This window comes from Thamnophis sirtalis, unplaced genomic scaffold (genome assembly GCF_051295495.1).
Source record: "Thamnophis sirtalis isolate CommonGarterSnake01/CBP01778 unplaced genomic scaffold, rThaSir2_p1.2 scaffold_6, whole genome shotgun sequence".
In the NCBI taxonomy this organism is placed as follows: Eukaryota; Metazoa; Chordata; class Lepidosauria; order Squamata; family Natricidae; genus Thamnophis; species Thamnophis sirtalis.
This window is the reverse complement of record NW_028261386.1, coordinates 44,424,779-44,446,453: the sequence shown is the minus strand read 5'-3', so window position 1 is coordinate 44,446,453 and position 21,675 is coordinate 44,424,779. Positions and strand designations below refer to the sequence as shown.

Here is a 21,675-nt window from a genome sequence, read left to right as displayed (position 1 = left end):
ATAGTACTGTCCTAAATCATTGTAAATATTACAGAAGGCTAATAAAGAGATGTTAGGAAAATCTCTGGGGCCAAGGAATTTCAAAATATGGTGGCCATAGGCCATAACAGAAAGAATTGCCTTCAGGTTCACCTTAATTTGTATTCATGCAGAGAAGGATGCTATATATAGGGATAAAGGATTTTTTTCCTAAAATGGTATCATTGAACATACTATCAATCTTTAGCCATTTAATTTTGCCAGGCATTTGGTTTGTGCTGAAATTGATGTAATGTTAGTGGTTTTAATATTCTATCCCCTGGCTGTATTCACTCTGTCATTTAAATTATAAATCTATACATATGTGATCAACTGTTCTAAGAGCTTTAACAGGATCAAAAAGTGGAATTTTGCATTAAAATATGAAAACAATTGAGTTGACAGTTATCCATCTATTGTAATCAAGATAGTATTTGATAATAATAAATAACTTCAGTGCCACAAACAGTGATGATGGCACTGATGTAGATGTGTATAGAAATGGATTACATAAATGAAGGAAGTAAATTGTAGGTTATTCATCTTAGATGGAGTGATCTGAAACCATATGTGATGATGGATATCAGTTTAGGAGAAGGTTTTTTCCTTCTGCTGTAAGGAAATAAGATGGATTCTTGAACTGATTCAGAAAAAAATATTACATATATTAAAGTCTTTGCCAATCCAAGCACAATATAAAATATTTATTTGTGGAATAGCCCCATTGCCTACTACCTATTTTGTTAAAAATGTCCTGAAAATCCAAAAATTTAAAATATAAATATTGGGTAATAAGATAGTGCTTGCAATAATCCTCAAAGCAGTGATGGCAATCATTTATTTTGTCACCTAACTAGAAGAAATATACAAGCATGGACAACAGATTTGGCACCCAATCATGCCTTGCTTTATATTTTTAATTGAAGTATATTTCAAGACTTCTGGGAGTGGAGTGGCAAACTTAAAATGGTTCTATGAAAGTGGAGCCAATGACCATGGCAAGGAACCAAGGAATTGATCCATAGACCAGTTCCTCGGAATAATAATAGGACATAGATTGCTTACATGTGCTCCAGATGATTGCTCCTCATGAAGAGACTACAGGACAGAATCTGAAAGAATATGAAATAAATAGCAAAAAGCTAAATAAGATTTTTATCTTAGAAAGTTATAAACAGTTTAAGGGTCTAGAATCTAGACTCTAGATAAAACTGGAATATTGACACTTTGAGAGATTTTGTAATTAATTATGAAACGAAAATGGATACTCATGGAAAATAAATTCTGTTTTAGTTTTTATAAGATATTTTCAAGATAACCAGTTTCATGTTTTCAAAAATAGTACATTAGAATAGACTAAAGTTTTTAGGTGGAGAAAAATTTATAAGTCTGTAAAATGGTACAAAATGTAATAACAATAAAATATTGAAAAAGACTTTTGAAGAACGGAATCGGCAATTAGTAGCAAACAATTATCAATCATGTCACTAAGGATGTCTGCTTCTATATGTAGCCTACGTTCAAAAGATGTCATAGAAGAAACAACTGATACAGAATATTTTTTTTCTGGCAAGATAGCGATCATAGAGAAAATGAACTGACAAATGAGAGGCCAAAATAATGACTTAGAAAACAACATTTCACTAGATCTATAAAAGAAGCTGATCAAGGTTTTAAAATTTAAAAGAGAAATACAAATGACAAACTAATATAGTTACCTGGATCCTCTTATGGACTCTCTTGCTGACACCAGACTGAAAAAATCTTTTACGAATGTGTTTATAAGTAAGAAATGGGATATGGAATAAAGAAATAAATGTTTGTAATCTTAGAGAGGGTGAACAGTCATTACACTTGTTTACTGCATACTTATTATGATGAAGGCTCTATGAAGCGGTATATAAGTCTAATAAATAAATAAATAAATAAATAAATCATTTTTAATATATTTATATATACAATTTTATATATTCCTTTTCCTTTTGTTCTTTTCTTTTTTCTTCAATTTTTTTACTCCTTTCTGTTCTTTTTTCTTTATTTGTTAGTTTACATTAGATTATAGCAAAAATTCTTCATAGAAATTATATACAATAAATGAAATATATTTTTGGATCAGTGCAATATCAAAAAGAGTTGGAGTATAAAGCATCTGATTCCATTTAGTATCTTCTGTTTGCTTCGCTGCAGTCTCATTTAATGAATGTATCCTAAGCCAGTATCATAGACCTGCAAAACCAGGATTTGGGGAGATTACATAGTGTTCTCATCTCTTTCATTAAAATAAGCTTTGGCACTGGGAAGGTAGATAACATTATTGAGAACAAAAGATATTATTTCAATGGATTTATCTAGCATGAAAGTTGTGAACCAAATGTTTTCCATCTGAATATACAGCACATCTTGCAAAATTTCTGGAAATGCATATTGTGCATTACCTATTTTTGTCTATAATATTTTCTTTATATTTTTGAACTTTTTTGAGTTAATTTATTGCTTTTGATTTGACACACTGAGTTAGACAAGTACTAGTAATTCAATCAAAAATTAATATCAATCAATATTATTGAATTCAGATTTTAAAGAAGCTTTAAATCACTGGAGTGAGTGTATCCATTCATTCAACAGATCAAGAGTTTTGTACATCGAACATCAATTAATAGAATTGGAAGGGACCTCAGAGGTCTTCTAGTCCAACCCTCTGCTCAAGCAGAGATGCTGTGTCATTTCAGACAAATGGTTGCCCAGTCTCTTTTTGAAAGCCTTCATGATGAAGTATCCACAACTTCTGTTATTCCATTGGTTAATTAACTCACATGAATGTGGCAAATATCTCAGTTCAAAGAGCAACATTTTCATATTGTCTTACATCAGTGCAGTCTTCATTAGAAATTTTTTATATTTGTGAGCCATGTGGGGGAAAATATAGGATGGCTCCTATACATAGATATTTTGCATCTTTTATCCTGTGAGCCAATAAATCAACAAGGATGTCTTCTATTAATAATAGCCATAGTTTCCCATTTCATTTGAATTCGGAAATTGCAGTTAACCATGTTCAAGAGCTACACTTCACGTGTTGGTGTCAGCTTCTAGCAGCTAAATAACACTTGCACGTAAGTCTTGAGGAGTCCTTAGTGCTCTCTGTGCTTGGTTGTTTTCTTAAAGAACTCCTAGACTAGCACTGATACTGTTACCTAGGTAATAAAACATCTGCAAGAAAACAATCAAGTTCAGAGAGCACCAAGAACCCTTATTTCAACCCTGAAGTACAAATACTGTATTGGTAAAAATTGCTGTGTTCTTTTGTAGTTTTGTACTTTTGCTGTGTTCTTTTGTTCTTATGTAACTGCTTATAAAATCAAGGGGTTTGTGTGAAGTTGAGAGTCAGCATTGTTAAAAGTATCCTTCAATTTTTGCAGCTTTTCAAGTTAAAAAAAATCCAGAAACCCATAATCGTGTTTTAAGAAAAGTAACACACAAAGGTTTTAATACTGGCTGGTCCTGATCTTATACATTAAGTGGTACAGTGGGGCAAAAAAGTATTTAGTCAGCCACCAATTGTGCAAGTTCTCCCACTTAAAAAGATGAGAGAGGCCTGTAATTGACATCATAGGTAGACCTCAACTATGAGAGACAAAAGGAGAAAACAAATCCAGACAATCACATTGTCTGATTTGGAAAGAATGTTTTTTGCAAATTCTGGTGGAAAATAAGTATTTGGTCACCTACAAACAAGCAAGATTTCTGGCTCTCATAGACCTGTAACTTCTTCTTTAAGTGGCTCCTCTGTCTTCCACTCATTACCTATATTAATGGCACCTGTTTGAACTAGTTAGCATATAAAAGACACCTGTCCACAACCTCAAACAGTCACACTCCAAACTCCACTATGGTGAAGACCAAAGAGTTGTTGAAGGACACCAGAAACAAAATTTTAGATCTGTACCAGGCTAGGAAGACTGAATCTGCAATAGGCAAGCAGCTTGGTGTGAAGAAATCAACTGTGGGAACAATAATTAGAAAATGGAAAACATACAAGACCATTGATAATCTTCCTTGATCTGGGGGTCCATGCAAGATTTCACCCCGTAGGTCAAAATGATCACAGAAATGGTGAGCAAAAAACCCAGAACCACACGGGGGGACCTAGTGAATGACCTGCAGAGAGCTGGGACCAACGTAACAAAGGCAACCATCAGTAACACACTATGCCGCCAGGGACTCAGATCCTGCAGTGCTAGACATGTCCCCCTGCTTAAGCCAGTACATGTCCAGGCCCGTCTGAAGTTTGCTAGAGAGCATTTGGATGATCCAGAAGAGTATTGGGAGAATGACATATGGTCAGATGAAACCAAAGTAGAACTGTTTGGTAGAAACACAACTCGTCGTGTTTGGAGGAGAGAGAATGCTGAGTTGCATCCAAAGAACACCATACCTATTGTGAAGCACGGGGTTGGCAACATCATGCTTTGGGGCTGTTTCTTTGCAAAGGGACTAGGACGACTGATCCGTGTACAGGAAAGAATGAATGGAACCATGTATCGTGAGATTTGCAGTGCAAACCTCCTTCCATCAGCAAGGGCATTGAAGATGAAACGTGGCTGGGTCTTTCAGCATGACAATGATCCCAAACACACCACCCAGGCAATGAAGGAGTGGCTTCGTAAGAAGCATTTCAAGGTCCTGGAGTGGCCTAGCCAATCTCCAGATCTCAATTCCATAGAAAACCTTTGGAGGGAGTTGAAAGTCCATGTTGCCCAGCGACAGCCCCAAAACCTCACTGCTCTAGAGATCTGCATGGAGGAATGGGCCAGCATACCAGCAGCAATATGTGCCAACTTTGTGAAGACTTACAGAAAATGTTTCACCTCTGTCATTGCCAAAAAAGGATACATAACAAAGTATTGAGATGAACTTTTGATATTGACCAAATACTTATTTTCCACCATAATTTGCAAAAAAAATTCTTTCTAAATCAGAAAATGTGGTTGTCTGGATTTGTTTTCTCCTTTTGTCTCTCATAGCTGAGATCTACCTATGATGTCTATTACAGGCCTCTCTCATCTTTTTAAGTGGAAGAACTTGCACAATTGGTGGCTGACTAAATACTGTATTTCTTTTTTGCCACTGTTTCCTCTATGAAATTGACTTTTTCTTGCAAAAAATCATTTTTGTCCTTTTAAGAGTAATTCATATTGTTTTGTCAACAGAATATGCAAGAAATGCTATGAAGATTAATTAAATGTTTTCAATTCTTTAATATAACAAGGTTTTAGAAATGTACACCTGCTCTATTCATTCACGTTCTTTTATCACCCTAGTGTTTCATTTTTGAAGTAAAGTAAACAAAAATACTTCTAAACTACATCCATTAACAAAATGTTTTTTGAAAGAAGGTTTCTTTATGTAGGAGAAAATAAGTTATTCCCTTTCATCCAGTTATGGCATTGACATGTTATTCTGAATAGAAGTAGGTGTTAGCTTTTTGATATTCACCCTAAAACTGAGCACATTCTGCTGAAAAAGGTATCATTTCCCAAGCTGCCAGTTAAGAATTCCTTTAAACTATGGCAAAGGGAACATACTTGTATGTCCAGTATGACATTTAATTTTTTCCCTTTGTGTCAGTTCTTCAAGGTAGACCAGGCCAAGAAACCAAATTTATAAAAGATTCTTATATTACATCATATATCATATTAATTATATTAATTTATTACATTACATTGAAGTCTGAATACATTTCCCCCCTCTCTTTATCTTTGCAAGAAGTAGAAAAGATCCAATCTGAGATGCTTTCAAAAATTATATTTCTGCCTTAGACTCAAATTTCTTTTATATGACCATTGCCTTAGTTGTGGTTTTTCCTCCTATTTCTCAAACACATGCAGTTTTCCCTTCTTATAACTGGTACATAAGATAATTTGTGCAAAGGCCGTCCCATTCAGTTACCAGTTGCTCTTCAAAGAGTAGCTGGGCGTCCAAGAGGAGCCCTAGGTTGTGCACAGCTCAGTGGTAGTTTCAATTTATTTTACTACCGGTTCGTTCGTGTGTGCACCCAGGCTTGCACGCTCACGTAATGCTTCTAGGCATGCACAGAAGCGTCTGGGTGGGTGGGCAGAGCCTCCTGCTGCTGCCACTATGATCTGGGGCAAACCGGCAGAAACCCACCTCTGGCACAGCTTCAAGCAGTATAGTACTGCCCATCCAAGATGAGAGATGGGGCAGCCCTTGAAGAGCATTCGGAGACTTCAGCTTATCCAGAATGCAGCCGTGCGAGCGATCGTGGGTGCACCTCGGTACACCCACGTTACACCTATTCTCCGCGAGCTGCACTGGCTGCCTATCTTCGGATACGCTTCAAGGTGCTAGTCGTCACTTATAAAGCCCTACATGGTATTGGACCTGGGTACTTGAGAGACAGCCTGCTACCAATTACCTCCAACAGACCGATTAGATCCCACAGATTGGGCCTCCTCCGAATTCCATCCACTGGCCAATGCCAACTGGTGACCACCCGGAGGAGGGCCTTCTCTGTGGCTGCTCCGGCCCTCTGGAACGAGCTCCCTGTGGAGATTCGGACCCTCACCACCCTCCAGGCTTTCGCAAAGCCCTTAAAACCTGGCTGTCCCAACAGGCCTGGGGCTGATGAGTTCCTGTCCCCACTCGAATGGTGTGGCTGTTGAGTGTTTTTAAATTGTGGTATTGTTTTGTCCATGTCTTTTTTTCCTATTTGTATCCCTCCCCCCCCCCCGACTTGGTTTGTGAGCCGCCCTGAGTCCCTTCTGGGAATAGGGCGGCATAGAAATATAATAAATTCAATTCAATTCAATTCAATAACTTCCTCAACCCCAAGGGCCAAACAGCCACATGCCCTCTGTCTTGTCAGGAGTGAGTTGAAGTATCTTCTGCTATACCAAAAAAAGCTGGATTATCACATCAATGAAAGCCAGGACATAGAGGAAGGCCCTGGAGTGAGTTGCATAGGGGCATCTCACTCCAGTACATCAGTCTTGGATTCTTGGTTACCATAAAAAATATTCTTTGGATTTGCCATAATGTCTGCAAAAAATGCCCAGAATTCATGTTCTTGTTTTTTTTTTAAATGAACTATTATACTATTGCAGGAGAATTGTAGGACAGATTATGACTTAATTCAAATTTAACATTCTTTTCCTTTCCTCCTGTTTCCCATGCCTCTTTTTAATCCTGTATTATCTCCTTGCTTGCTTTTCTCAAAAATAGGTTCCACTGTATTAAGATGAGCATCCTGAGATAAGCTTGTTTCTGATCCCCCAGCTTATTCACTAACATAGTATAAGAGGCATTCTTATAATGTATTTTTTTCCCAAATGCAGTACAGCATCTGGCAGCAAACATACTTTTTAGTCTGAAAGATGATACAAGTGAGTTGAATTTAACAGTATTTCCCCTTTCAAAATGCAAAGCCTTTCCTCAGTGTCATTAATCAGTGATATGGGAGTACATTTATTCCAACTCAAAATAATAAATTATAAGTAAATTTCCATCCGATATACTTTTTTCATCCTACTATGGCCATTATAAAAGAATATTTCCGTGTTATAAAAAAATGCATAGTGCCTCATTCATATTCTCAGTGATCTCTTATTTTTACGCAATGACAAACGCCAAAAACTTTGAAAGTATTATCTCTGATCAGCTATGGATATAGTTGTTTCTAGTTAACTCCAGAATCTGTCATTTTCTTGATGTTTTTACATATTTTTAATGAATGCTATACCGTATATACTCGAGTATAGGTCGATCCGAATATAAGCCGAGGCACCTAATTTTACCACAAAAAACTGGAAAAGTTATTGACTCGAGTATAAGCCTAGGGTGGGAAATGCAGCAGCTACCGGTAAATTTCAAAAATAAAAATAGATACCAATAATGTTTTTGAATATTTATTTCAAAGAAAAACAGTAAACTAGCTCTGTAAGTGGAAAAGAGGGTCAATAAAAACAATATGGTATCAACAAAAACCTTAGCTCATTCAGCAACCAAGCTAAAACACAAGAGTTAAAATCATTCAAAACTCATAGGCTCCTAATATACCTTCTACCCGTGTCCTGCCTGTGCCCATTGAATATACAGCCTGCCCTGTGTCCATTAATTACAGCCTGCCATTGCCCATTGAATAACATAGACAGCCTGCCTGTGCCCATTAAATATACAGTAGCCATTGTAAAAATTTGCTCTGGATAACAAATTATTATCACACAATACCGGTGTATTCAATGAAATACTTCACTCACCTCATGATTAAGGTGACCAGATTTTCAGATTGGTAAAGAGGGACACCTTTGACCGGGGGGGGGAGGGAGCTGGCCGCAGCGGTTACTGCCAGCCCGCGGCCTTGCTAGGGACGTCTGGTCACCTTAATTATACACATCCTCTCTCTCTCTATTCACTATGTCACGGCACACTAGTGTGCCACGGCACAGTGGTTGAAAAACACTGGTCTAAGAGACAACATGCACTGCAACAGAAGGAGTGTTCCCATAAAGCTAAGGTTTTCAGGACCTACAATTTTACCATCCAAAACAAGAGTGTCAGCATCAGTGTGCACAGAGTATAAGGACATCCCAGCAGCTCTCCCATTCATTCCCCAAAGGATTCCCAATGACCCCATAAACCATTTTTACCATGTTCACACTCTTCCCTACCTATAAATACACACAGTGCTACAGTAATGCTAAGGGTCAGCAACTGTCACAAGGCCTTATAGACAAAACAGCTGAAAGAAAGGGGATCCGAGGTCAAGTCTGACTACCCCCAAAATGATGAATCAGCAGATGATCTGTTTGGGTCCCCCTTTTTCCTTTCCTCCCCTTAACCCTAGTTAGCCCCCATTCCTTTTTGTGTGTGTGTGTCTGTGTGTGTGCAGAGCATACTTATGGGTGACCTCATGTTGATGAGTCAGCAGTGTCTGGACTCTGCACACAGAAGGCTGCAGCCAGCAGATACAAGGGGGTAATTCAGTCCACCTCATCCCTTTGTAAAACACCCCCCACCCCCAGCCGCTCCTCAGCCCCACCCGTTCCCAGACACCTGATGAGTCAGCACTACTTTCCCAGATGGGGACAGCGCACCCAACGCTTAGGTAGTCCGAGAAGAAGCGGGGAAGGGCCCCACTTCTTCTTCTTTCCACCCCACCTCCGCAGAAGGAAAACTCAAAGCATCACGGCGATCCCGGGAAAAAGAGGCGAGCCGGGGAGCGGCGGCATTTCTCTCTCTATCCCTCTCCCTCTCTTTGCTGCGACCTGCCACCGGCGGGCAACAAGGACGGCCACCCACGCCGCAGATCCACGTCCAGCAGGGAGGGGGAGGAGGGAAACCCACCCACCTGTCAGCCACGGGAGAAAGGAAGTCGGCGAGCGGAGGAATAGACGGGGGAAAAGGAAGCTCGGCGGGTGAAATGCGGTCCCCGCCAGGATCTCACCTCGCCCTCTTAGCCTCCCCACCCTTGACACACATGCACGCACACGCACCCTCCGCCTAGCCCGCCAGAACATTCCCGGGTGGGAACAGCTGGGGGTGGGGGGAAGAGAGAGAGAGAGAGACGCGATCGCGTTCCCGGCAGTCCAGAGCAGGAGGCGCTTTTTTCCAAAAATAAACACCGTGGATCATCTATCTCAGTGTTTCTCCACCTTGGAGACTTGAAAGTGTGTGGACTTCAACTCCCAGAATTCTGGGAGTTGAAGTCCACATATTTTCAAGTCTTCAAGGTGGAGAAACACTGATCTATCTAATTAATATAATTAGTTATAATTAGTTGGGAGGGAAAAGCGCTTGGTGCAAAGAAGGACTTTCTTTCAACCAGCGGAACCCCCTGGCGCAATCGGGCTGCGATTGGCGGCCGTCCTTGCTACAATCCGCGCCGAGCTCTGATGAGGGGGAAATTAGATTCCGGCTGATGCGGCAGGGGCTGCGCTGGTGGGGACGGGTGGAGGGGATGGGACTTGGAGTCCTACCATCTTGGCGAGTGGGGAGTCTCATCCCACCCCGCCCCGCCCGTCCCCGCCAGCGCAGCCAGGCTGCGATCGGCGGCCGTCCTTGCTACAATCCGCGCCGCCCGCCTCATCAATGGGGTAAAGTCCTTACGTCCAGCTCTGATGCGGGCGTAAGGAAAGTCCTCTCTTTCCCCCTCATCAGAACACAAGCCCGGGAAGCGAGTGGAAGTTCTCTGCGTGACTGAAACGGAAGCCACGGCAGGAGAGTGAGGCTGCTGCCGGCCATTTCACCTCGCGCAGAGAACTTCCACTGGGTCCCGAAATGGAGGAGAAAAAGGGGCGCCCCTTTTTCTCCTCCATTTGGGCAAATTTTTCACTGACTCGAGTATAAGCCGAGGCAGCTTTTTTCAGCCCAAAAAGTGGGCTGAAAAACTCGGCCTATACTCGAGTATATACGGTAAGTAGCATGAGAGGTTTTTTCCCCCTGTAGTGATGGCTGATTTTAAGCAGTAATAGTAAGAAGATTTTAAATAAAATTCTATTAACTTTTCACATGTGACGTTAAAATGACAAAGATACCACAGCAAGAAAATTAATTTTGGGTCTCACAGAACTTGTTAATTTTACTTATATCTCCCAAACTTCTCAAAATATGATGTAATAATACAAACATGATGTAATACAGACCTGTGCATTCTATGGCATGCAGGCCTCATCTGTCTCATCTTTGGCTGTCTGTGTCCGGTTTGTGGTGGCAGCAGCAGCAGCCTTATTGGTTCGGCCCTCCACAACAGTGCCAGGTTCACATGTGGCCCCTTGAGAAAACTAATTGCCCACCCAAATGTTAAAACAGTGGAAAGTTTTGGGTAGAGTCTTCAAAGTGAACATTCATGGCCCCATGCAAATGATACAAATTATGTAAAGGTAAAGGTTCCCCTCACACATATGTGCTAGTCATTCCCAATACTAGGGGGCGGTGCTCATCTTCGTTTCAAAGCTGAAGAGCTGGCGCTGTCTGAACATGTCTCCGTGGTCAGGTGGCCCGAAGGCACCTGTTAACTTCCCATCAAAGTGGTCCCTATTTCTCTACTTATATTTTTATATGTTTTCGAACTGCTAGGTTGGCAGAAGCTGGGACAAGTAACAGGAGCTCACTCCATTATACAGCACTAGGGATTCGAACCACCGAATTGCTGACTTTTCTGATCGAGAAGCTCAGTGTCTTAGCCATTGAGCCACCACGTCCCTTTTTAAAAAGTTTAATACTTTATGTCATTTCCACAATTATATAATTATAACATGTTGGACACCTATGCCCACAAGTATATTTTCCAGTGCACCATTTTTATTTCCTTGGAGAATGAATTACATTAGACAAATAAGAAAATTCAGTTTTAAATACAATTGAATTATTTTTTGATTCTGTGATTATCATTCCTCTCTTTCCCCTCTTTTAGAACACATGTATTCTTCTCATATTAGTTCTCATATTAGCTTTCTGAAGAGAGTCCCAAAGGTGCTTTTCAAAAGGCAACTGAACTTACTTTGTTTTTTCTTTGAAAACATTTCACTTCTCATCCCAGAAGCTTCTTCAGTTCTGACTGAATGGTGAGGAATATAAGGATTTATGTTCTTTGCAGTCTGAAAGTTGGTCATTAGTTCTCTGGGAGTCATTCAGGCCATTTGGGAGTTTATATATACACTCAGTAGACATCCTTTAGATGACTGCAAATAATATAAAACCTTCTGTTCCCCATCATTCAGTCAGAACAGAAGAAAATTCTTGGATGAGAAGTGAAATATTAAAAAAACAAAAGAAACCCAATTGCCTTTTGAAAAGCACCTTTGGGACCTGGATGATTGAGAATCTCCATAGAAATATCTGAAAAGAAGAAATAACATGGATCTATTATTTTAAAGAAAACTCGTACTTCAGCAGTAATACAGCATACAGATAAGTAGAAAACTATAAAGCAAAATTTAAAATTGACATGTCTGATATAAAAAAAGGTAAAGGAGTCCTTGGAAATTTTACTCCACTAGCTGTAGGGGGCAGTTCTCATTATTTCAAGGCCATTGAACCAGCACTGTCTGAAGAAATTTTCACCGTCATGGGGCCAGCATGATCATGGGGCTGCCCTTGAAGAGCATCCGGCGACTTCAGCTAGTCCAGAACGCGGCCGCGCGAGTGATTATGGGCGCACCACGGTTCGCCCATATTACACCAATCCTCCGTGAGCTGCGCTGGCTACCTGTGGATCGTCGGGTGCACTTCAAGGTCTTACTTACTACCTATAAAGCGCTCCATGGTAGTGGATCTGACTATTTGAGAGACCGCCTCCTGCCAATCACCTCCCTGCGTCCCATCAGATCGCACAGAGTAGGCCTCCTCCGAATTCCATCCGCCAGCCAGTGCCGACTGGCGACTACGCGGAGGAGAGCCTTCTCTGTTGCAGCTCCGACATTATGGAACAACCTCCCCGTGGAGATCCGTACCCTCACCACAGTCCAGGCCTTCCGCACAGCCCTCAAGATCTGGCTATCCCGTCAGGCCTGGGGATAGGATTGTTTCTCACCCCGCCCGAATGTTGAGTGAATGTTGTATTTTTATGGTTTAATTTCTTTTAATCACGATTCTTTTTTCAAGTCTTGTCTTGCACTCCCTTCCCTTCATTGTTGTAAGCCGCCCTGAGTCCCCTCAGGGAAAAGGGCGGCATATAAATCCTTAATAAAATACTAAAAAAAAATACTAAAATCTCATGGAATGCTGTTACATGCCTACTGAAGTGGTACTTATTTATCTACTTGTATTTGCATGATTTTGAACTGCTAGGTTGGCAGGAGCTGGGGCAAGGACAGGAACTCAAACGATCTTGGGGCGCTACGTCTCGAACCTGGTCTTCCAGCTTTCCAGCCAACAAGCCCAGCTTCTTCACCACTGAGCCACCATGCAGCCATATGTTAGATATAATATGATGTTATTCCTATTTTTATGTCTGAGCAATAAAATTACGGGATGTGACTTTTTTTGATAAAGTTGAGGACTATCCTATCATGAAAAAAAGCTTCAATAATTTATCAGTGATTTAAAGCTTAACTGAATTTGGGTGACTTCATTTCAGAAATCTGTTTTATCAGGCTGAGTGAAAATGTATTTTGGGACTCAGTTAAGATTGTGTAAATCAAGCAATAAATGCCCTTTTGTTGTAAACTACTATTATAAAATAATCTACTGCGTCCTTGTTGTTGGCATGTAGATCCCAATGAAGTGAAAATCCTGCTACCTGTAGTGAAAAAATTACAGTATATATGTAATCTTTTTATTTTCTTGCTTAATTTCTGCCCTCTTTGTCATTTCATTGTTTGATGTATCATGGAACAAAATTATGTTAATGATTCATGCTCTTTTTAAAAAAAAAATTAAGGAACATTAATGCATCTTTGGCTCAGTATTTAAAATAAGATCTGCTCCTAAAATAAGTGCAAGCAGCAGATGCCAGATTGATTGGGGTTGGAATTTTGACATCATTCTTTCTATAATCAGGACAGTCTTGTGATAAAAATAAATAAATATAGGGTTGTTATATTTTAAGTAAATAAGATTCCCGGAATATGAACTTTGTATAAATAAAAGATGTAAAAATACTATTCCAAGCACTAAATGTGAACAAAATTAGTATCCTCCTGAAGTCTCCCCTGATATCAAACATTGAGAAGGCCAATGTCCTGAGAAAGAGGCCTTTTCTTTTCTAATCTGGATTCTATTTATTTCCATGTTGTATTATCTTTTGACTGATTCCAACTTGGAATACCTATATTTGTTGCTCTTGTCATTCAATCTTCTATTGGGTTAGTAAATAGCTTCATAATTACAGCCTCCTTTCATGTAGTCTTTCTTTTATTCTTCTCACACCCATCTGCCAATTTTAAATGCCTCCAAATTCCCTTCAGCAATGTTTAAAAGCCTCAAAATAAATTTATGATAAAGTGTGTGTATATATATATATATATATATATATATATATATATATGTGTGTGTGTGTGTGTGTGTGTGTGTGTGTGTGTGTGTGTGTGTGTGTGTGTGTGTGTGTGTGTGTGTGTGTGTGTGTGTGTGTGTGTATCTTATGGGAAATATCAAAAAATACAATTCTCTTCTGGCTTATACCCACCTTCATCAATCGTTAGATTTGTAAGCGATGATGTAAGATTTTGTTAGAATAGTTTTCATTTTCTTTTAGATTTTTTAAAATTATGCCTTTATTATTTTTTTTATAAATAACTCAAAGTGGCAGACATATCTAATATTCCTTCTTCCTTCTATTTACCCCACAACAACAAGCCTCTGATGTGACTTGTGGCTGAGAGTGAATGACTTACAGTCACCCAGCCAGTTTTCATGTGTAAGGCAGAACTAGAACTCACCATCTCCTGGTACATTTTACTACAAAGGGGAGGAATCATGGACATCTGGAGAAGGTTAGATAATGGCAGAGCCAAATGGCAGAATGCACAATGTGGCACTACAACTAAATTCTATCCCTTTCATGTATTGGCTACAATAAAGGGAATACATAAGGGTGGCAAAGAATATTATATTCCATGGGCTTGTTCCTTTACAAGCACAGTATATTCCTGTCTTATAGAAAGAGACTTTTCTTTTGTAAGTTACATAAACCAATTTCTGCTATGGCACATAATAAAATACAAGGTCCTTAAAGAGTGGAAAAGTGGCAAGGAATCCCGGTGGGAGAATTTTAGAACCTTCAATTCTAACATGTTTGCTCACCTTATTAATACAATCGGGTTAAAACTGATATTCATGCAAATAAAATATTAAAAATATAGGAGGAAACACAAAGAATGTATATAAAAACTTTAATATGGTGAAATCTGGGAGTTGAAGTCAACAAATCTTAAAATTGATAATGTTGAAAAACATTGGCATACTGAATGTGCCCACACCAGATTGGAAGCAGCCCTTTTTTCATGTTAGATCCAAATGCTTGGGACTTTCTGCCTCTTACACAAAATGTACTTCAAATATGTATATTCATATAATGATAGATTCAAAAGAGACCTTAGACATTTTCTAGTTCAATCCCTACCCAAAGTAGCAATTGTCATCCCATTCCAAATGAACAGGTGTGCAAGCACAGAAAACCAATGAGGGAGCACTCACAACTCCAGGAGGCAGACTAAATTCCACTTCTTATTAATCAGGCAATTTCTCTTCCTTTTGACTTGGGATCTTCCTCTGATTCTTGTTTTATTTTCAGCTTCTATGGAAAATAAATCCACATCTTTTCCTTGTGAGAGTCTTTCAAGCTACTGGAGAACTACTATCAAGTCTCTGCTTAAAGGGGATATTTCTGAAATACATTGTCCATTTCTGATCTTTCTCCCCGCCCTCTCTGTACGTAAAACTTACCATTTAAAAAATGAGGAAGGTAGCCTGTTAAAAACAAGCTACCAGTATAAGAAGTACCTGCATAAAGGGTATCATTTTACTCTTTGGGACTAGGAATCAATTTGAATATCAAGATTTGTTTGTTATGCTTTAATTTATATTATCTCCAGAGTCCTCTCAAAATTCAAGATATCATCATTACCATTAATTAAAACCATGGCTGGTCTTGTTTAGTCTTTCACATACTTCATCCATAAGCTTTATTAAAAGCGTCTGCTTATTTCAGTAACTCTGATGGTTTACTCATGGATATTAAGTATAGAAAAATGGTGTCTAAACGTTTATGCCTGCTATGTGGGACTCCGAATTGCTTGGCTGGTTATGTAGTGAATGGGAGGTTTGGGAATTGCCAGAATGGCATTTACTAATCACTTGGAAGGCCTGCAATCCTTGTGGCTTTGGTTGCAACCCCATTCTTAGTGCGCTGTGGTGGAGATGGTGGAGATCAAGCATTGATGTGGGATCAAGCAACAATTGTGCAAGTCAGCATGAAGACTGATGTAATGTAAAGAAGTCTCCAGCTCAGCATATCATGTTTTCCTTTATACCTGGATGCAGTGAGGCTTGTAACCTGGTGTGAATTCTCCCCCCACTTCAGTTATCCTGGACAAGTGTGGAGTTTTAGGTGTAGTGGCTGACGACTATTTCTTAACAACTGAGATATTTTTTGCCAAACAAGGAAATAAAGGTGGTGTATTGAGTGGCAAAGGAGGGAGGTAAAAGGAACAGAGTCAATATCAGATCAGAGCTTGCTCACTTTTACCACTTTGACAGCTGCTTTGGCTTGTTGCTCTCCATACTTTGGCCTTGGTTGGCACTGTTGTGTTGAATTTGGACCTGGTCTTGTCAGTCTGACAACCATCTGGATTTTTAACTCACTGAAAGTGGATGACACCAGAGTGAATGAGGAATGGTGGTTATATTTGGTGGAACTTGCTAAAACCTCCAAAAACCATGCAGACTGCTCAATCTCTTGAAGCAAGTCTGGGAGGTTGTTGGCTGTGGTTGTGGTGGTTGGAAGCTGGTGCAAGTATGAATTGCATGAGTGGGGTGCATGAGTTCCTTGGCTTGGCTTGGAAGAGACAGCTGTGGATACAATCATTGAGCTGGATTAAAAAGTGAGGACAGACAGTACTATCAAAGTCAAGTCAAGAAAGTATGACAGAATTTGAACATAAACTATTGTCAGGGATATTAGGGAGGCTGTTTGAAAACTATTCATCACAGTTGTGACATGTACTTGGTTTGGAAATATGGCTAAAATGGGAAACAAATAAAACATGGTTGCTGAGTTGATTTAGTAAAGATTTGTGAAATTAGATTAGATGAATGTACTTCTCAGCTAGACTGATCTTAAGTGCATCAGGTAATCACACTTAGGTACACTCCCAAATGTTTTCATCCTAGGGGACCAGGTGTTCAATAGCTCCTTTTCAAGCTGCCTCACCCACGGTCCATTATATGCCAAATGTTTGAGGAGTCTGAGGGGTTAGAGGCAATGCATTAGTGCATTTAAAGTGAAAGGTATAAATAATGCATGCCGTGTAGCTATTTCTAACCACATAATAGCTTCAGTCTTTGCTACAATGTGATGCTTGTGCCAAGTGAAAGTGTCAGAGAGTAGCTGCAAGCTAAATGATATCCCCCTGAGGAAGTTTGGGGAGTGGGTGGTTAGAGGGGGAGGGCTACAACTGAACTTACAAATCTTTATATTTTTTTGCTCAACACATTTTAATTTTGAGATTTTAAAACTTGCCACAGTTTCAGTCTAGAATCTTCTGTTAAAAATCGTTGTAATGTAGACAATAACCTACAATGTAAACATTTTAATGATATTTCACCATTGAACTTCTGTGCATGTATGCTTTTGAGGGTGCATGAGTATACAAAACAATTGTAATGAATGCAACATAGCATAATAAATATGCTGTTATAAGACCGTAGTCTCTGGATTCTGGATTGGAAACCCTCTATAAATCTAAAAGCTGTCAGGCTGGGCTCTTAAAATTGAATAAGGCTGTTGTTAACATGCTTGGCTCCCAGGTTTGATATTAACCACCAGAGCTTCTATAGAAAATAAGAGAACTGCATTTGTTCATTCACCCTCAGGAGTTCTAGGATTCAGTGTATGTAGCAGAAAGATAGCAGAAATAAAAGTCTCTGTTCATATGATTATACCCAGGAGGTTGTGGGTTTCTCTCTACCACAAACCCTGAAAATAAGTTATTGACTATTTGTTCCAAATGTTTTAGGGGTTTTGGTTTTTTTGCAATCCACTCCTGCCTTTATTTCTATATGCCATTTTATCTAATTGGTCCACTAGAATCTAAATATATCTTATATAATCATTTACCCCCTTTTAAACATTTTCTGTTATATGCCTTTGATGACTATTTAAGCCCTTTAACTTCCAGCTATGTTTTTCTACTCAAGACCTTCATCTGGGTAGGATTTTTTTTTGGGGGGGGGTGTTGTTCTTTTGTTTTTGTTTAGCCTGAAGTCATGTGGCATTTTAGCAACTCTCAGTACAAGAAAGCTATAAATAATCACAGTGTCATATGACACTAAATTCCATTAATGCATTTCCATAGAAAAACGTTTCATTCCAGCATTCTTGTCCTCTTCTTTTTCCATTTCAGTTTTCTTCCACTTTTCAGGGAACTTCAGAGTGTCCAGGAAGATACTGATGGATGATTGATGATTTGGACTTAAAACTTAACAATTTCATTACATTGGTTCTACTTTTTTTTTTTTGAAAAAAAAAGAAAAGGCTCCATTATCCTGAATTTGAAGAGAGGGAGACAGACCAATTTCTCAAGAAGTTTGATTCTATCAGTTTGGATTGGAATCGAGAGGAAAGTTTCATATCCCACAAGCATTGAATAAAGCCATTTCACTCAACAATGCTCAGACACCCAATTGTTATTGTAGAATATCTTTGCTTAATTTATTTTAAACTTGCTTATTTTAAACTTCTTGCAGAGGAAAACTTTAAAATTCCATCATCATATGACTACCAAGCTGTATGCACACAAACAAGTTAGCCAACTGAGGATTTCATATTACATGAAAATTGTCCCTTAATAAAACTGTCAGTTGGTTGCTAAGCCAATTTCTTTCTGAAGAAGACTTACCTTTTTAAAATCTAAACTAGTTACCTCTTTTCTTCTAAGTTACTTCCATTATGTATGCTTTCTGATAAAAAGTTCCAGGATTAATCCATTGCTTATGAAACAGAAGCATGTTTTTCTTTGAGTATGTGATTTGGATGAAGTGGTGACACAATAGTAGTACTAGTAAGTAATGTTTTAATTAATAAAACATTACTTAATGTTAGCTAAAAATATTTTGTCTCGTCCTCTCAGAAGTACCAATTAACTTCTCATTACAAAGGCAAAGAATTTTCTCTCAAAATATTACTTTGTGTAGTCAAGTGCAATATTAATGGATGGAACAGTATTGCCTTGGGCAAGAAATATTTTTAAAGCCATAGAACTAGGTCCACATGATGAAAATAGGAAATTTGTCATGTATTTTGAAATGGGTAAGAACAAAATGAGTAAAGAATTGCAATTGTATTATGAAAGCCCTGGATTGGAGTCTAAGTGAATAGCTTCTTGTTTTTTGTTTTAACCTAAAGACCACTGGTTGTTTCGGCTCTATGACATACTGTATAGAAGGAATATCTCAAATAAAAAAATATAGCAAAATTCTAGGAGCCCTCAATTTTTTTCAAATCTGTTATGAAATAAGATCTCCTGGATCATCAAAATATACGAGCAATAAGAATTAATATTAAATGATTGTCTACAGTAGTAACTTTTTATGTGTTGGGTTATTTTCTGAGGCAAACTAAAACACCCATAATCTTGGTAATCTGGTGATAAATACATTTTCTATAACTATTTGAGATATGAATTTTCATTTGTTCACCTAGTGCTAGCATTGATGTAAATTCATGTACTCCAGTGCCCACAGCAATGTTTTTTTTTAACATATTCTGTATACATATTGGCCTATTGTGTTGGATGTAATCCATACGTATTTTTAAATAATAGGAAAACATATTTTGAACTCAATATAAATAATCTGTGATATGGCACTCATATGTATAAGTTCAAAATGCAGGAATGGATATCCTATTTTGTCATGTTTTTCCCCCTTACAGATTGTATTCCGGAAGATCAGTGATGTAAAACGAGAAGAAGAAGAGAGAATGAAAAGGAAGAATGAAGCCCCTTTGGTCTTGCCACCTGACCATCCAGTCCGTCGGCTTTTCCAAAGATTTCGGCAGCAGAAGGAAGCCCGACTAGCTGCAGAAAGAGGAGGCAGAGAAGATCTTGATGTTGAAAGGGGCAACATTTTAGGAGATCACTCTTCCCACACAGTTGTCAAAGCCAGCATTGTCACTGTAAGGGAAAGCCCTGCAACCCCAGTTGCCTATCAGTCTGCTTCAACATCAGGTATCGGTATATCTGATCAGGCGAAACTACAAGCTCCAGTTTCAGACTACGTTGGTGGGAAAGTAGCAGGAGATTTTCCAAAGCGTAAAGGCTGGGCAAAATTCAAAGATGCTTGTGCCAAGGGAGAGGACTGGAACAAGGTTTCCAAAGCTGAATCCATGGAAACATTGCCAGAAAGAACAAAAGCAACAGGTGAAGCTACTTTGAAGAAGACAGACTCTTGTGACAGTGGCATCACAAAAAGTGACCTGCGCTTGGACAATGTGGGGGAAACACGAAGTCCTCAGGATCGAAGTCCCATCCTTGCAGAAGTCAAACACTCTTTCTACCCTATCCCTGAACAGACTCTCCAGGCAACTATGCTGGAAGTGAAACATGAATTGAAGGAGGACATCAAAGCTTTAAATACAAAAATGACCAATATAGAAAAACAGCTTGCTGATATATTAAGGATATTAGCCTCTCGAAGAAGTTCTCAGACACCACAGGAGCTATATGAGATATCAAGACCCCAATCTCCAGAATCAGAAAAAGATATGTTTGGAGCAAGCTGAGTGGTTCTTTAAACTAGAGTGATTTGAATATTCCTAAAAACACTATCCAACACCCACTTAATGTGTTTGAGGAAACGAACATTTAATATTTTTTTTGATGATCATGATTTGAGGGGCCAGCTTGTTAACCATGCCCCCTCTCTCTTAATGGTACAGTGACAAGAATTGCAACCTCATGTCAAGATGGCAGCTGACTCTGAAGTCTTTTTTGACAGCAAGGGTACAGTTTATAATGTTTTTCCTACTTCATTCATGCATCCTTTTCCACTCAAAGTTATTTTTGACAAAAACAAAACTAGTGAACTGAAGTTCAAGCATTAGCTTCATTTACAATATTTACCGAATTTGTAGAATCTCTTCAAATGGAATGTGTAAGACCCAATTATCCCTGATCATAAGATAATACCTATAGAAGGGCTCCACAAAAAAACAAAGACTCTTTGTGAAAACATTGATCCTTATTGAGTGGGAAGATTCACGTGGCTCTCTCATGTGAGATGTTATTGTGTATGTGTGGTGGAAGAGATCTCCTCCACTCCTCTTTAAAAATACTTAAATTTTAGGCAATTGGATCAGGGAAGTTCAACTGTGTCCTTTCCAAGTTTCAGGTTGCAAAAATGTATTTACATTTCTTTAATTTCTTGGTGGGTAGCTGAATAAATTCATCCCTACCTTCATCAGAATTTTTAGGAATTCCTGTTGTAGTAACCAAGACAAGACCCAGAAATGAGATGACATTTATGGAATTTGTTACCAAGAATTTTAGTTTTTAATTTCAGCTATGATTCATAGCAGGCATTATCACTTACCACATAGTTGGTAATATCTCTTTACAAAAATAGCATACAAATTAACCAAGGAGCTCAGCTGTCCAAAGTATTGAAGCTTTTTGAAACAAAAGCTTCTACTTAGAGTGGTATTAATGACAAGAAAAATGGCCTTCTTGCCCACACTAAATATTTATCACATTTTGTATTTACTTCATTTAAAACAAAAAAAAAACCTTTTATCAATTTTATCATTGAGTTTCTTTTCAAGCACTGTAAACGCCAAAGGATGTTGAAATATTTATACATTAGAAGCAATGATACATTAATAACAAACAAACCATTTCAATGTATTTGTTCATTGTAATGGTCTCCAGTACCTCATGAAGAAGTGTTGTAGTATTTATTCTTATTCTAAAAGCTCTGATTATT

The 21,675-nt window shown here is 38.7% G+C and overlaps 1 protein-coding gene across 1 annotated transcript in view; it reads left to right on the top strand.

Moving 5' to 3' along the window:
• KCNH1 (potassium voltage-gated channel subfamily H member 1) overlaps positions 1-21,459 on the top strand; it is a 220,384-nt gene extending 198,925 nt beyond the window's left edge. Inside the window, exon 11 of the mRNA XM_087717743.1 lies at positions 19,628-21,459. Coding sequence (XP_087573869.1) covers positions 19,628-20,476 — 849 coding nt within the window. The 3' untranslated portion in view covers positions 20,477-21,459. The remainder of the gene's footprint in view (positions 1-19,627) is intronic.
• Positions 21,460-21,675: the final 216 nt, after the last annotated feature.